Source organism: Solea senegalensis, linkage group LG10, assembly GCF_019176455.1.
Source record: "Solea senegalensis isolate Sse05_10M linkage group LG10, IFAPA_SoseM_1, whole genome shotgun sequence".
In the NCBI taxonomy this organism is placed as follows: domain Eukaryota; kingdom Metazoa; phylum Chordata; class Actinopteri; order Pleuronectiformes; family Soleidae; genus Solea; species Solea senegalensis.
In genome coordinates this window covers 19,562,517-19,579,866 of record NC_058030.1, presented here as the reverse complement: position 1 = coordinate 19,579,866, position 17,350 = coordinate 19,562,517, and the positions used below count along the sequence as shown (strand labels likewise).

Below are 17,350 nucleotides of genomic sequence, written 5' to 3'. Positions count from 1 at the left end.
GGACACACAGTTTCATCTTGACATCTTTATTCCTGTCCTGCAATACATTGCCACATTTTCAAAGAGTAAATACATCTTAAATAGCTAAACAGTTGACATTTTTCACAAATTCCTTCCACACTTTCATTCCACAGTTTGCAAGGGGAGAAACAAGCCCTTGAGCACTGTATCCTTGTGCAAAACTCCCAATGGTCCATACAGTCTATGTCATGCTCGCCAGGTTTTCTGACATGTACAGTGTACTTGTGGTTTGCTGGCTGGGTTTATCCCTGTGGAAACATGACAGTGAAATTCTAATGCAATGGGAATTTGAATGCATAGATTTTTGGGAATTCTATGTTCATGAATGAAATCTCGGGAGAGGACAAGCATACTACCAGGACTTTAATTACAAGCTACAAACTCCGTTTTCCATTTAAAAATGTGAGTACAATGAGTGAAAAATAAAACATTAGGAACAACACAGCCCAGAGTGGAACCTGCATTATTTCAGCACTTTCAAAAATTTCTTTTATAAACACGAGGCTTCTTTCAAATAATAACTAACGATTTTGGAACACATTCGCTGTCCTACAAGCAGAAGAATGAACAGTTGTGACTGATAAAAAAAAGAAAAGAAATAACTTGACCACTATCATCCACACAGTAACTAGACCAATCAAATGCGTAAACCATTAACTGTACAAAATCCACATAGATTAAAAAATAACATTTGATGTCTTTCATGGGGGAGGTCTGATATATCTTGATATTCAGATTCTAATGCCTGGAGGTTCACACGTCATCCACATTAACTGCTCGAGTATAATCTGAATTATAAGTAACAATGTCTACCAATCACCAACTGTAATGGGAATGAAACCTTATATGACCATAACAGCAAGACACATTGTTGATAGAATTCTCTTTAAATTGTTTTGTTTTTCAGTCTTGTTACACAAAATCACATTCACATGCCTTTTAAGACCCTCCCCTCCCCCCTTTTTAAGGAAATAAAATCAGTGTAGTGTTTTTAGGGGCTTGTCCTGTTGTTCACATCCTGTACAGCACATATCTAAACCCAACATACTTCTATATTTTTTTTTTAGTTGCACACAATCAAACATGAACAAAACAATGCAGCAAATAGAACACAACAGTCTCAGGTGGAGCTTGCTGCTAACATGAGGTACAAACTAGTTAACATAAGGCCAAGTAAACACAGAGCAGTCTTTTCTTTTCTTTTTTTCCCATTTAGGCAGCAAATTAATGCAGTCGTGGATAGCACAAGCTAGTCAGTGTTAAGAAACAAAGCAATGCACTCCAATAACCCAATATCTATTACACACAACAGTCCCACATTTAGAGTATACATGGTTCTGACATGATTAGCATCTGACCTGTTCCTTTGAAGAGCTGAGGTGGCAGAGAAAGAGTAGTTTGAGGATAGCACGGCGTGTGGGAAAACTGAGGTTCGACTCTGAGGCAGGACTTGTGTGTTACGCTCTACAAAGGTGACATCCATAATCCTAATTTTCCAGGACCGTTCCAGAACTGAAGAAAACGCCTGGCCCCCCCCCGTTCCTGAGCCTTATCAACCACAAGGAGCGAGCCTTGCAATCTAAAAGTGATCACCATCCAGTAAATAAGAGTTTTTACACACTCCGCTATGACTGAAATGAAATCGAGAAAAAACACACAACTGATGTGAGCTGTACAAGTATTAGGCTTTCCTTTCTCCTCTTGAGGTAACCGAGTCACTTTTCCAGCTTTAGCAAATATAAAGATGGCAACTACATTTTCATGCCCTGTAACTCCAAACCACAGTAGAACAGGAAAATAAGTCATCATGAGAGATGGTTTGTTTTAAATACTTTGTGTAAATTGGGCAGGTAAGAATCCTATTGCACCAGAAACTACTTACAGTAGCCATTACTATTATTATTATTCCACAATAACAACTCTTCACAAAGAAACAAATGTAAGAAGAGAAGGCAGCTAAATCCTTGAAATTCATCCATCTTTGATATTCTGCAATCAAGACATCAACGCTGAAAAGGAATTTTAAGTACGTCAGGCAGGTCAAGAATAAATGTAAAGCCAGGTGCCAGCGGAAATACACACCTCGCTCACATAGTGCTCAGTGATTTCCAAAATCCTCCAATCACAAAAAAGTTGAATATCAAAAAAAATATTTTTTTTTGCTAAAGGTAGGCTAACTGCTAAGCAACAACAACAAAAATAGTCAATCCCGTGTTAGCCTCCACCCTTTGAATTCAGTATAATGGAGCCAATCGAGGGAAACCAGAGGCGGAGTCAGATGGAGATGTATATTTATGTATGAGGTGTTGGGGGTAAATAATTGTCCATTCCAGTCCTTTCCATTTAAGCCAGTCAGTCCTTTCAGTGGTCAGGTGAGGGGAGTGGAATTGGGCTTTCAATGTGGGAGGGTGACTGGTGACACCCCCCCATTAAGACCAGTGTTGAGACTGAGAAAAATAAGTTAGCAGAAAACTTGTGGAGCTAACCACACTGGAGTTGACAGAGTCTTTAGTGGTGTTGCTCACAGGTCGACGTGTGGACCAAAAGAAGGGACCAGACCAGGCTAATTTAGTTTAGCCACTTAGGCAACGATCCAAAAAATCTTCCATTTCATGAAACGTCTATGGTTCAGTCAGCTCTGACGGTTTCTTTGAGTGCGTTTGCTTCAATCATCCTCTTATTGAAAAAGTTTATATTTCATCATTGTGTTGTTTAAATCTTTCTATCTTTCAAGTCCATGCTGCCGTTATGCGCTGTAGCATTTATCTTCAACGTGCAACCGTCTGCTGGGGACACAAAAAGGTGGACAGACATTAGTGTACATTTTCTGTTACTGAGACATACGTGAAGTCCTCATGACATGGCTCTTGAAGCACAAGTAGCTAAAGTAGTGTTTAGAGTAGCCAACAGAGTAATAACACAGCACAAAGACAAAGATGGAAGACAGCCTACTCTTGGTTGTGAATTGCCTATGTCTGTGTAACACAGACACATCCCTCCATGTGAATGGTATGTCGGGGTTGCAAAGCAATCTCTAAAATCCAATTGGAATAGTGCAAAAATGGCTCTTTTGACATTATCAGGTTGTAACGGGCGTGTATGCTACATTTTATGCAACATATACACGAGTCAAGCGCTAAAATGTCATGGGGACTTAAAAGTTATAATTGGCAACATGGTTTTCCTTTTTGAATTCAGAGAATTTGCATATTTCTGTACATGTTCAAAGGTAAAGAAGAAATGTCTCACCTGGATCACGATACCACACAGCGACAGCTCATACAGTCCTGACCGCTTTCATCAGGTGGGTTCAGCTTCCTCAGTTTATGCTGTCTAATCTCCCTAACCAGTGTGTAGAAGGCATCCTCCACTCCCTGTGAACACACACACACACACACACACACACAGGTTACCAACCACTTACAATGATCAATTATAGGTGGAGTATACTAAACATTGAGAGGTTTTCATTACCATAGCAACCCAGATCATTTTAGGGACCCTTAATCAAGAAATCATAATGATTTTTAATATCACTTAAATCTCTGCATACTGCACGTTACCATGTGAGTGAATGTGCAGTGATGAATGTGGGTCGTCTGTATGTACCTGCATAACGTGTGAGAGTGAGTCAGAGACAGTGGAAGCTGTGCAGTGACTTGTCCTTATGATGTCTTTCAAATACTGTAGCTCTGTTATAAAGCCAAGGTAACCTGGCTATGAGTCATTGCCTGCACCATAATAAAATGTTCCCAGCAACACAAATCACATCACAACACTGGCCTTTCACTGCTCTTCATGTGTGTGGATACAACATTTCAAATGAGCACAGCACACATATAACGGAGCCTGTACTAGGTACTGTCACACGTTAAGAATCTCATCACAGAAATGTTTAAGTTGGCACATGTTTAACATGTGATAGAGAAATAGCAGGTTACTTCCACGGGGTTGACGTTGCTTCTTGTTCACTACCTACCTGTCGTGTCTTGGCAGACGTCTCGATGTACGGGATGCCGTAGGAGCGAGCAAGTTCCTGGGCTTGCCTCGTGTCCACCGTACGTGCTGGGAGGTCACACTTGTTTCCCACAAGCACCATGGGAACATCGTCTGAGTCCTTCACACGTTTTATCTGTTCTCTGTGAATTGCAAAACAAGAACAGGAAATTGCAATAACTGGCGTTTCACTAGAAAAAGAAAACCCGAAGCGGTTTCCTCATTGACCCGACTCAGAGCAGTATTTAAATCACAGTGGCATCTCCTGTTTGAAAACACGCTCGTGTTATAAACAACAACAGCTCCGCCAACAGAGAGTGAGCCACCATGGGAGCTCTAGGACCCTGAGGAAAAGCCAGGGCCCAGCAGTGCTGGGCTGTGCTGCACTGCTGAAGGAGGGAGGTGGAGAGGTGGGGAGGGAGTGAGGGAGGGGGAGGGATGGACAACAGGCAGGCTGCGAACAGCATTACCTCATCATTACAGTGGCCAGTGCCAAATGCCAGGCAGTCAAGGGGAAACTGAGTGAGAGGAGTGGGTCAGGCTTTCTTCAGCTCAGCCACAGTACAGCAGGACACACCCACAACAGTCACCCCAACCCATCTGCAGTCAAAATGGTGTACATGACCCCACGATCATCACAACTGACATGAATATCCCGATTAGGGTATGGCAAGTATCTCCTTCAAGTTTAACAGGCAAAAGGACAGCTAACCTGAAAACCAAACACATCAGGTGGATTTCCAAGTATGATATCACATAGCTGGCTCTTTCAAATTCAAGGAAGAAAAAAGAAGGTGCACTGCCTAATGAAGTGTTATATCAACGTCCGCCAACACTGATGGAGACATTTCAGAAAATCACCTCTCACTAAATTTGCTTGTAAAACTGATGACAGACAATCAAGTCACTCAACAGCTCGAACCGAGCCACCGCCTATTCTACCAAGCAGCCAAAGCTCCATGTAGGTTTTTAGAAGCCGCACAATGGTTTGATGGTGATATCATAACTTGTACTAAAGCAATAAGGGTGTCCTGCAACAGTGGCAGGACAGTCAAATGTGAGTGTAATAAACAAGCAAAGACAAATCCTGCAAATCTGTTCTTTACTTGCCCCTGCGCAAGACTGGCAAGTTAGTGCATAATGTGATGAGAGCGACACATTATGGCAAAGATAAAGAACACTATGCGCCGCCCACCACCCCCACCCTTCTCCTTGCCTGTCCTTGGGAGTGCTACCTCTCCCCGCACCTCTAACTGAGTCCGGATCGATTTCATTGGCATCGTTCTCTAATCCTACAGTTGGGGTCTAAGCTGTGTTAAACACTACAGCATGACATCAACCCTCTACTGCAGAGAGCTGGCACACACACACACACACTGTCTATATACACCCTCTCCCTCCAGACCCCGTGGGAGTCCCGTAACACACACACAGTGCACTGAATGAACCTTAGAAGGGAGCAAACAAAACAGAAAGGTTTTTGTGTCCCAGCTCCACGCTGACTTGTCAGTGACCTGGCCACTAAATACACATGTTCACATCTGCAACAGCACATGACCTCATACTCACTATCATGACTTGTTTCTACTCCACATCTGTCGTGAACACATACACACCTGTACTGGTGAATGTCTTCAAATGATTTGGTGTTGTTGATGGCAAAGACACAGAGGAAACCCTCCCCTGTTCTCATGTACTGGTCCCTCATGGCGCTGTACTCCTCCTGACCTGCAGTGTCCAGGATGTCCAGCAGGCACGTCTCCCCGTCAATCACCACCTGTTTTCTGTACGAGTCCTGCAGAGAAATCAAAAAAAAAAAAGTGTTATATATATATATATATATATATATATATATATATATATATATAGTCAAACATAATGTTTATGCATTGTGTACGTTTAACTAGTCTTTGTCGTATTCTGTCCATGAAAAAGTTTCAAACCACAAAAAAGGTTTCCTTTAACATTTACTCAGGGGTGGGAACTGATCTTTAATAATCTGACATTTAACAGTTATCGATATCAACTGATTTGAAAATCTTATATTGTGATTATGTTTTCATATCGTCCAGCCCTACTTCGTACTTCTCAGTAATCGAGATGCGAGCAGCCATGCAATCGTAGCCAATAATTTTCATTATTATAATTTTAAATCATTTTGGATAGATGCAGATCGCTTTCTGACAGCACAGACAGCAGACGCTGATATCTAAGCAAAAATGTTAGTGTTCTGAATATTTTTCTGCAGATGCAAAAAAAACTAACACAGCCGTTACAGACATACCACTGTTTATTTTCCTTAGGTTGTCCCATTTTCACTAATTAAACATAATGGAGGTAAAAACAACTAATTATTAAATCACATGTCATTACATACGCTAATGAATGCATCAAAATACATTAAGAATACTTTTCTAATCAAATTGTTGTCATCAAAATTGTAATCAAGCATAATCGGGGGTCCTAAAGATCCGAACCCTAAAATCCAACACCAGTGAACTGTGTGAATGAGTCAAAAATCAGACACAAAACAGGTAAAAAGTGAGAATTATGTATGGCAACTGTGGATCCATCACTGAGGCCGTCAAGACCTTCAGTACGGACATCATGTCACCTGACCGTGTATTGATAACTGTTATTAATTCCCAGTCCACTTCCAGGTCAAACGGACATACAGGGATCACAGGAGCAGGGTAACGGAGCCAATGTTTAGCCTTCCAACACACAGCCACAAAAACATGGAGTTGCTGTCCCTTTGTTTGTTAGAGCATAGGGGCCAGGAATGCAAATACACAAAAAGAACATTGTGTGGCCAGAGGCAGGCGTGGTGAGAAAGAGAGGGACAGAGCGAAGAAAGAGGGAGAAAAGGATAGTAGAGAGGTGAAAACAGTCTCACTGGCTTCCCTCTTATTTTTGCAACTCCTTTATTTTTTCATGACAATAAATAAAATGACAAAAATGGCCAGAGGAAAAAAAGACTCCCTCTTAAATTAAAATAAAACATTTTTCCAACCCTGACTATTTGAAGAATTGCCACAGCATTCAATTAATTAAATCATATTAAAGCACTTCACACCGACTGTCGTCTCAGGGTTTGGCCAATAAATTTCAGCAGTGACATAAGTAAAAAAAGAAGAAAAGAAAGTACATTAATGGGTGACTGCAAGTGGTAGCATGCAAGAACCTGTATGTGCATCCTTTTTAGAAGCCATCCTCAAGAATAATGTGTTGAACATGCAAAGAGGCAGCCATACCTCTATGGTGGGGTCATATTCATCCACAAAGTGGTTCTGGATGAGCTGGATGGTGAGTGCACTCTTGCCCACGCCTCCAGCTCCCACCACCACCAGCTTATACTCTGTCATCTTTGCCGCCGCCGCCGCCGCCGCCGCTGCTGCTCACCACACACACCGCCGCTGCAGAGAAGAAGGGGAACAGAGAAAGGTGCAGGTGAGCACACTGTGGAACACTTGCATAATAATAACTGAAGCTAGTGCCACACACACACACACACACACACACACACAGCCTTGAGGAGAGATTATCTGCCATTGGACTGGCATGATGTGGTTTACAGCCAGTGGAAGAGACACAACATGCTTATTGCCTTTACTGCCCAGTGGTGAAAAACATTAGTGGTTTGTGTGTAAGTGTTGGTGTTTGTGTGTGTGTGTGTATAGTGGGGGATGTGGTTGAGACCCTCAAAGGGGAATGTGAAAAATGTGCTGAAGGTACTCAATGTTCCAATCCTCTTCAGCTCAGTGTGAGCAGCAGCAGCAGCAGCAGCAGCAGACAAGAGTGTGTACAAGGAGGGAAAGGAGGGAGGAGCATGACACTGGCAGACTGAGCCTCATCACTCAGGCTTCACATTACTTGTGTCTCTTTTGAACCCAAGGTAATAGACATGACAGCCAGAATTATCAGATAATAAAAAAATAAATAAATACAACAATGGGTAAAGCAGCATTAAAGGAATAATTAAAAACCAGACAAATCACTTTGACGGATCAAACAACCTGAGAAAGAGTTCCCACAGTGTGACAAGGTTTAAAATGGAAAATCAAAAAAATCTAATCTTCCCCAGACCGTAACAAGGGCTGAGCAATATGGCCAAATCGAAATCATGATAAAAAAATGTTTTAGATCAGTAGATATCAATAATTATTAAGATAAACCATCAGATAATTAAAGATTAAGTTTTGCTCCTGACTGAGTGAAAGTTGAAGAAACCAATACATTCTTTATGAATAGAAAACATTTAATAGCAATAATGTGTCATCTCCAACAGCATGTTATATTTATTTTGAAAATTCTATTGTGTATATACATATATAGTTCCTGAATTACTGCTCAGCCCGAGCCATAACTTACTTCCCCACAAAATGTCGTCACAACTGTTCACATAAAAGCAGACAGACAGAAAAAAAAAACAAAAGCAAAACCATAACCTCCTTGAAAGATGTAATAAAAAAGAAGTTCTGCATTTCTGTCGAAGCTCATCGTCATGTAGACATGTACTGTTTTTGTTGGTTTGCCCCGGTTAACCCACAGAGATCAATCCATAGCAACAGACCAAGAGGCCTAAAAGAGGATTTTATGACTCCAGGTGTGCTTTCAGTTCCACCCTATGGACCCATTGAACTCATTTAACAGGTCTAGTCAAAACTCTTTGACTATAAATCAAGGCATTATTATTATTATCATAGAAACATGTTAGTCTTCCCAGGAAACATAAGTGATGTCCATTTTCTGAAGGCTAAGACTTTCAAATGCAACTTAACAAGACTGTGCAGACATGTGGTATTTGAAAACAAATAGACTGCCATGTAAATTCTACAGCAGAATATTAACATAGAAGGAAATACAAAGTGAGTGCATTTTTAGACAATTATAAGTTTAAAAAAATAAACATTTTAGATAGTAAGTGGACAAACTTATATTTCATTGCTAAAATAATGTGGGAAATGTGGGTAGATATATAACATATATAAAAAACTTGATAATAAGAAAGTATTTCTTAGGTATCAGCATTTATGATTTCATCTAGGATTTTTTTTACATCACACAGAAAAAGATGCTTGGTGGAATTTAGAAGCGGTAAATTCCACATAAAAGGGTTATACGTTAGGTAATTGAGTCAAGTTGTTAAAACCACAAAACAACCACAAAAGATACTATAGTATCCCACACGCACACACACACAGATCATGATCCTCCCGCCAGTGAAATTCCAGGCATGTTGTGTTAATTGATAGAGAGCAGTCATATGGGTGTTTGTAATAACTACAGTGGCAAAGTGTGACTCAACTTATTGCAGATTTAGAAAAAAAAGGGGGGGGAGGGGGAAAGGACAGAACCCATGACCTTCCAATGACCTGATAGAAGCCCAGTGTAAGACATGGTGAGTCAAACACAAGTCAGGACTGGTGTGACCAAACCTATAAGTCAGCTGGAAACCCATAGCAACCACATAAACCTGCCATGGTTACAGCTTGGGTTTGATGTCATAGAGGCCATAATAAGATGATGTCATCACAGTGATGTCACCTCGGGCTGAATATTAAAAAGGAAATAATCTCATATTGAGATTGTTTTGACAGATATGGCCATTGCAATACTTTAGTCGGAGTGGTTATCTTCACCATTAATGTTCAGTATCACAATCGTGTCACGCACTGGGGCTTTATCATGAAGTCATCATATAACGATTTTGATCATATTTCCAATCAGGGACAGGAACATTTCTCAACACCCTCAACATTTCTGTGCCAATTTTTGTTTTTATAGTGGTGAGAAAGAAAAAAAACTCAGCTCCAGATGTTTTGTTCACACGGTCATACATTCAATGAGAACTAGCATTATATCATACCCTGTTAGATAAACACCAACATCCAGCATAGCCCAAATTCCTGAAAGCACACTTGACACGTGTCTTATTGTTCAGACAGAGCAGTTCATGTCACGTGGGGTTAAACATCCACGTCTGCTCATTGAAAGTGTCTCACTTTGCTCAAAAAAGAAAATCCCTGACCTGCACCACCTGCTGCAGGGTATAATCAATCTTTCAGGAGGGCACAAACTGTCATCCCAATCGTAAAAAAGTACTCTGTGTGTGACTCTGTTAATTTCTTTTAAGACATGCGCCTCTGGACAATAACTGACCCCAGCTCTCAGGACATTATCCAGACTTTTCCATTTACACATGCAGTGGGAGATTTTGAGACTCGTCACTATAGAAGGAGGAGAATCAGTGGAGATAAAGGAGTGACTCCTGGCTTGATCATGCAGGAGGGAGGACACTCGCACCATTTACTAGCCGTCTCTGCTGCTGTATTCTCAGTCCTCAGTGAATATCCAGAGGTTTGACTGGGGAGATGGCAGGAGAATTTCCTGAGAATGCCCTGAGCAACTTTATTGGTCAACTGTGGTCTCACAGAGTCCTTCCCAACAATCTCCTGAGAATTTCTGGACTTCAGCACAAGATTTTGCTCAGTCACTCACTCACTCACTGACGAACGGCGAACACTGAGTTTGAGGTGTCCTGAGCAGAACACAGCTACACCCTCTCTCATGGGCTTCATCTCTCCAAGCAGCTGGAGTGAATTTTGAACTGAACTTGTGCAAAAAAGGGAGGAATGGGCTTCCTGAACTAGGGCTGGGTGATATGTGACAATAATTATCGCAATATAATTTACATCAATTGCAATAACACAAAATGCTTATGAATTGCCCAAACGCACTATGACGTAAAATTTGATTTGTCTAACTGTCTGTCCCTGAAGAAGTTTAAAACAACAATTATCTGGTTTCCTTAACTCATCATCGTTGTCATCGTCACCCGTCCTAATCTTGAACATGCCTCTGGAAAGTTTCATTTAATGGAAAAATGTGCAAACTTAATCCCTAATGCTAATCCAGTGGTGGAAGAAACAAAACATGCTCCCAGTTTGTCTGTGGGTGTGGTGTTTGCAAAATCTGCATGTTCCCCTTTTTCTTACTAGAGTTTCTGACGTGTGGGGGACTAAAATTAGCCAAGACTCCGACTGGCTCAGTGATGTTAATAATTGACAGAAACGCAGGGACTTGCTAAGTGAAGACACAGCCATTTAGCTGCTTTCATTGAATACACAAAGACACACACACACATGCATGCATGCATGTTCCAGCAACACATCATTGATTGCGTAAACCACTGCTTGCCTTAAAAGAACAGGTAGCTTCAAATACCCTTATTAATGTAACGCAACAGTCTCTTTGCAAACCCAGGAATCCCTGCTGTGATTCCTGGGTTTGCACAACAGGGATAGAATTATCCTAACTCCCCAATCCTGAGGCCAAACATTTAGCTTCCTTCTCCCTCACTGTAAATACTAAATCAACCTGGTACACAGAGCTTTCCCTGGCTGGAGTACACAGTCAAAGTGACCGAGCCGCCGCCGCCACCGCTGCTCAGAACCTGCTCTAACCAAATAAACAGCAGCTGTGCCAAAAGGCGAGACTTGCACAGGACGGACAGATGCTGAGGGCAGCTTTGCCCACCGAAGGCTACAAGCTCAAGACAGAGGGCAAGAACTCAAATCTAGACTCACCAGGCTGTGCTGTAGTTTATTTAGTGTACTGTTCCAAAAGTGCAATAAATCAGGTGAAGTTTACAATATGAGCATAGATGACATGAAGATTCATGAGCTGTCTCCTAAATGCTTTGTCTGGCCTGATGGGAATGATGTCACATAGACTTTTGTGTGATTTAATCTATCCCTTATTATTCCTCTTTTCGACAACCGACCGAGATTGTCTGTGTGACTGTATTTGTCCCAATGAAACAAAAAAAACACATACTTATCAATCTGTTTTTCCAAAAACAGAAGCTTTTTATGAAGGGCTGGTGAACTGTGATCTCACTGAATTATAGGAGGGACGGAAAGTGTAGGACACACACAAATGACAACAAAATGAAATGAACACCTGCACTTCCCTTAACACCCACCACTCTCATGACATGACTTTTACCGTTTCATGATCAGATCTCCATTACACAACTGGAAAACACAAATTAACAGCTAAAAATTCCAAATTCAACACACCTGGTCCGACCCGACCCACGTCTGCTACCATGAGACTGCAGAGAGGAAAACAGACAGCCGTGCCATCGCCTCTCAATCTAGGTCATGTCAGCAGCTGATTAATAAAACACACATACCCATATGGTGATGAATGTGAAAAATAATCATTGACAGAGATGCTGTCACTTTATTACAGACACATGTTGTCAGTAACAGCTAATAATGAGCTGGAAATCGGTGCATATCAATCTTTTTTTGAATATTCCAAGTGTAAGCATATCGCTGCCCTATAGCAGATCCAAAGACCCCATATACTATATCACACCACTCAAGTAATGCACTGATACAGTATTCAGAATCTGTGCAATATTGGTCAAAATTACTGAATTGGGTATTGAAAAAAAACTTTAATAAATCCAGTTAACCATAAATATCATATCAATCAGGTCCAGTTGAAAGAGAGGCCATTGCAGTTATGTGATCAGAGCATTAGTGAGAGTTGCATGTCTGCCACACTGCAGTAATAATGTCATCTGTGTGGAGCTTTTTTAGATCTAAAAGAAGGAAACAGGAAAGAAGCCCACTGTAATTTTGTTGATTAAAACATAAATAAATAAAAAAAGCGACATTTTAGCTGATTGTTGTGATGTATTCCTTCATTTATGGGAATAAAAAATGTGTTACACCATTTTTTTGCCTATGGCAAGGTGGTAATAGATCAACGCAACTGTGTAAGTTGCACAAAGACTGAATTGGACGCAAAATATCGGCAGACACTCAATGTTCTTCCCCATCTGTCTGACAAAATAAATAATTCCACTCCCATGACAAAATATTGATAGATTTAGATTAGGAGACATCATCACCACAGACTTGTGTGAAAGTTGGTGGCCTATTCTTTCCAATCTACAAAAAGTCCACAAAAATCATTGCATGGCTGCTCTCAATCACAGAGAACTACAAACTACGTCTGTGTTTAAGGTTATTTATAGCACTCCACCTCCAGCCTGGGAAATTAACAGTTCGTTTTGAAACCCTAGAGCCCTGCCTGGACCGAGAGGATAATCTTACATGACAGCTTACGGAGGGTGCAAGTACACAGCAGCGAGAGGGGTGATGGGAGGAGAGGTGGGTGCGGGTGAAGGAGCTACTCTTACTGTATGCCAAGGGCACATCCAAACAGAGGAGGGAGGGGGTGTCGACATGGAAACTGCAAAATAAAGAAGTCAATAATGAAAATGTCAACAAACATCTCTTGACTCCTTTTTTTTTTTTAACGACTCCTTGTAACCTTCGAAAACAACTGCATCACTTCAGACATGATGCAAGAAAAGAGGACGCATGGACAAGCGTTCTGTTGCCCATTAAAGTGCTTAATTGGTTAAAGAATCCATATTGGCAGAGCCACATGCCCACTGACTACAGAGATAATAGATTTTTAATGGAGCTATGATGGTAAAGAGACCCTCTCTAGGGAGGTATCATGGTTGAATACTCAGACTCCAAGACCCATCCTAGAGCCCCGATACACCCCCACCTCCACCACCACTGCTCAACAATGACATCATCCTCCTAAACAGCATCCAAGCAAGCAGAAGTATTGATGAGCAGCTGAGGAATCACTACACAGCTCTCAGAGGCCAATGAAACACAAGTAAGTGATGTAATGATTAGGCATAAAGTCTATGTGATTTCGATGGTTGAACACTAAGACTTTCCAAATTTTTCCGTGCGCGTGTGCATGTTTCAACCAGCTATCCTTAAAAGCTTGGTGACCTTTTCCAGACTGGGTCATCCTTTCAGTTTGCTGTGTTGGGTGAGACAGAGGAGGCAGCAGCAGAGATGAAAAGGCCAATGATCTCCACACAAAAGGCTGGCAGTGAGAGGAGCCATGAATTGTTATCATTAGAGAACAAACACCACAAAACACACGAAAGGAAAGGAATGAGTTTATCTTGTCCAGTTGTATTAGTTTGTGTCCGAGAACATGTTAAAGTAACAGGAAGGAACAGAAAGCATATTGTGGGTGACGTAAATAACACCGACAGTAAACCTGTAAGATACCAAAGAATAATCAAAAAAGAATAAGCCTGGGAAGATCCCAGGCTACAGCTGTGCAGAGAAAGGGACACAAACATTAACATCACACCTCCATCACTGGATGGACAAACTCCAGCTGTTTTCCAGCTGCCTCAACCCTGACTACACACACTGACATCAAACTCAAACAACCACTTATCCTTCTTGATGGATTTTGATACGCACTAACAAACATTACTGTGGGTGGAACAGTGTTCATACATGATGCTTGTAATTCCAACAATGTGTAAATGGGTGGAGCCTGCTGTACTGTGATACCATTATTTGGTAGTAAGTCCATATTTGTGCACATTTTCTGAAAAATATGTAAAGGAAAAAAAGAGGAAATGTATGAACTAATGTTACAAAACATGACTTTCGGGACAAAGAATGTCACAAAATGTTGCCAAGTTACAAAACATGTTACTAACTAACTACCTTGGTGTAGAAACTAAAAAATACTTTTCAGATGCATTGGTGTCTGCTCATGAATATTTATCTTATTTGTGTCCATTACAAGTGAAAACAACAACAAAAACAACAACAACATTACTGTTGTCTTCTTCTGATGAGCAGAGAGGACACAGATGAAGGCCAGGCTGTGCTCACAACACCTTCTGCTGGACAACTTGGTAATTACTTCAAATAGCCTGACACACCTGACAACGATACAGATATAAATATTTGTGGACAACATTTTAAATAAGATTGTTAAAAATCACAAGGGCCTGGGATGACTTGGTAAAATAAAGGCTCCACTTTAAAATAAATCACTATGACTGTATGTTGGCGAGCTAGATGGGCTGGCATTTTTCAAGCCACTCACATTATACAATCTTCCTCATTCACAGTTATGATAATGGACATTCGCCACAATCAAATTATTCGGAGTGCTTTTCATCACAATTCTCTGTAACACTCCATATTGTTTCATTCCACCTTTTATCAGCCACAGTCATGTTTTTGGTAAATGAAATGAGACGCTTACACGAGTCAATGGCCCGGTCTTCATTTGTCAAAAATGTGGTGAATGTGCATATAAGTGCATTTCCATTCACTGTTGTTAAAAGGTCCAGTTCGTAATAATTAGCGACTTCTAATGGTGAGACTACAGATTATAGCAACAGAAGGAAAGGGCAAAAACAATATCTCACAAGTTTCTCCATTCTCCTTAATGGAGGTGCTCATTCTAAGGCAACACAGCCAAACAATTATTCTTTTAAAGAGAATATACATGTGTACAAACATACAGTACATTCAATAAACCCTGCCAAATATCACACACTGAACCTATAAGCAAATATTGGGAGTTAGTTTGCCAAGAAAAGTAAATAGACAGCCATATAGTGAGAATTCTGGTCAAATCAGTCACACTGGAACTAAGGTGTGATGTAGTATATGGGCTACTTCCACTAATTCTACAAATGTCATGGTTTCCATCACCATCGAAACATACATAACCACTGTTTCTGTTGTTTTTCCAAAGGTGGCTGGTGTGACGCTGGTGTCATGCAGTTGCACTTTTATCGAAAAACACAAACTTTTCTACCTCCCTTGTGCGTAAAAACTTTCATTTAATTTTCTGCATTTTCATTGAGTTTGCTTGATGCATGAATAGGAAAATTTGCATAAAACTGTCTAATGGAAACCCACCAAGTGGCAATTGTTTGCAAAAGACAACACAGAGTGAAACACTGTGGTTTTGATGAGCACACTCATTTAGACGTTCATAGTGAATACAATGGATTCTGACAAAGACTGGTGTCAGCTTGGGATGAGTGAATGGCTTCTCCTCGTCTACAGCACGAGTGATTCAGACGCCACTGCTGCGTTTTGCCTTTTCGTGATATTTCTAATCAGCCTGAGCATCTTCCAGAGACGAAAACTACAGCCGGTCAGCCTCATGAATGCCTTGTAATGGAATCTAACTTCCGCAGTGATACATTCGGTTTTACTCAGTGTGACGGGGCGTCACCCTGCTCGTCTGTGCGGCCACTGTTGTCAGCAGCAGCCGACTGTACTCTGCTGAGCTGTCCTCACGCTGGACAAAAATACATCACTTATAAAGTCATTACTTCACTACTTTGCTCATTTCACTGGTTTCTCTTTCAAAATGTCACACGGGTAGGGAAAATGACGGTACTGAGATTCCTCCATGACCAAGTTTCAACACCCAAACTCAAACAGGCATATATATTGATAAATATCAATATAAAAAATGTTTTTTAAACGCGTTTGTACAGGCACTTTTTTAATAAATGTGCATTTTAAGTCCATGAAGCCAGAAATAACAGCGAGCATGAGCGCGACAGATAACCGTTAGAGCTCACCGGTTGAATTCAATTCAAATGTTGTGATAGCTAGCTAACACGTTTTAACAGTAGACCGCAGTCCAAATAAACACTCAAAGCATTTAAAAAACAAATAAAAACATATCAGTGTACAAATGCAGTCACTGTCGACACATTTGGGACACAGGAATGTGCACTGCATACTTACAACAAGCAGGGGTCTAATTAGCGAGAAGAGCAACGTTTCTTCCACTGGGTATGAAGAAGAAGAAGAAGAAGAAGAGGAGGAAAAATCTTTTAACTCAGTTGCCTCTCAGCTGTGAACGAAACGAAACAAAATGTCCCTGGTCTGGTTCCCGCCGTCTTTGTGATAGATATCTGCAGCTTCTTCTTCTCCCACAGTGTTTAATTTTCAGTCGGTGAAATGCACCAAAGCATTCATTGGCTGTGGGTAAAACGAGCCCGCGTAAGACAATGTGCTTCCACACACAGACGGAGAGACGGAGAGAGGAGAGGGGATGAGGAGTGGAGGGAGCCCACGCCCAGCTCGATCAAACATAGAACCGCCCCGGTTACCATGCATGTTCCTGCTGCCTTCACGCGCTGCCGGAATTATGACCACTGCACGGCAGAGGCAACCTGAAGCCCCCTGAAATACACATCACCAGGCGGGGGGGCGATATGAAAACAAATCTGTCACAATTATTACGACCAAAATTATCGCGGTTTACGATATTATTGCTATCATTGTAAAAAAAAGCTTTCATATCGTTTTTTTATTAGATAAATAACAAGATAGTAACAGTCCAAATTAAATTTTGAGATTGTTAGATTTTGTATAATGTAGCAACATTCATCTGTGATAAATGTTCACCATGCTTTTGCTATAGCTCACAATGG

General features: G+C 41.0%; 1 protein-coding gene across 2 annotated transcripts; it reads right to left on the bottom strand.

Moving 5' to 3' along the window:
* Positions 1-10: 10 nt before the first annotated feature.
* LOC122775945 (GTPase HRas) lies at positions 11-16,983 on the bottom strand. Of its 2 annotated transcripts, none has more exons than XM_044036199.1 (6): positions 16,659-16,983; positions 7,272-7,433; positions 5,634-5,812; positions 4,001-4,160; positions 3,271-3,395; positions 11-2,804 (listed from the first exon to the last, which is right to left on the bottom strand). In XM_044036199.1, exons 2-5 carry the CDS (start codon positions 7,380-7,382, stop codon positions 3,276-3,278), a joined length of 570 nt encoding a protein of 189 aa, XP_043892134.1. In that variant the 5' UTR covers positions 7,383-7,433; positions 16,659-16,983; the 3' UTR covers positions 11-2,804; positions 3,271-3,275. The 2 variants fall into 2 exon arrangements, with proteins under 2 accessions (XP_043892134.1, XP_043892133.1); XM_044036198.1 differs by having other exon boundaries at positions 11-2,807; positions 16,659-16,982.
* Positions 16,984-17,350: the final 367 nt, after the last annotated feature.

What these genes read in the sequence shown, in the direction of transcription:
- LOC122775945 (XM_044036199.1), bottom strand. Translation starts at nt 7,382, where the DNA reads ATGACAGAGTATAAGCTGGTGGTGGTGGGAGCTGGAGGCGTGGGCAAG. An exon ending in GAAGACATTCACCAGTACAG is followed by an intron (nt 4,161 to 5,633) that starts GTGTGTATGTGT and finishes TGCAATTCACAG; the next exon opens with AGAACAGATAAAACGTGTGA. An exon ending in CGTCTGCCAAGACACGACAG is followed by an intron (nt 3,396 to 4,000) that starts GTAGGTAGTGAA and finishes GTGTGTTCACAG; the next exon opens with GGAGTGGAGGATGCCTTCTA.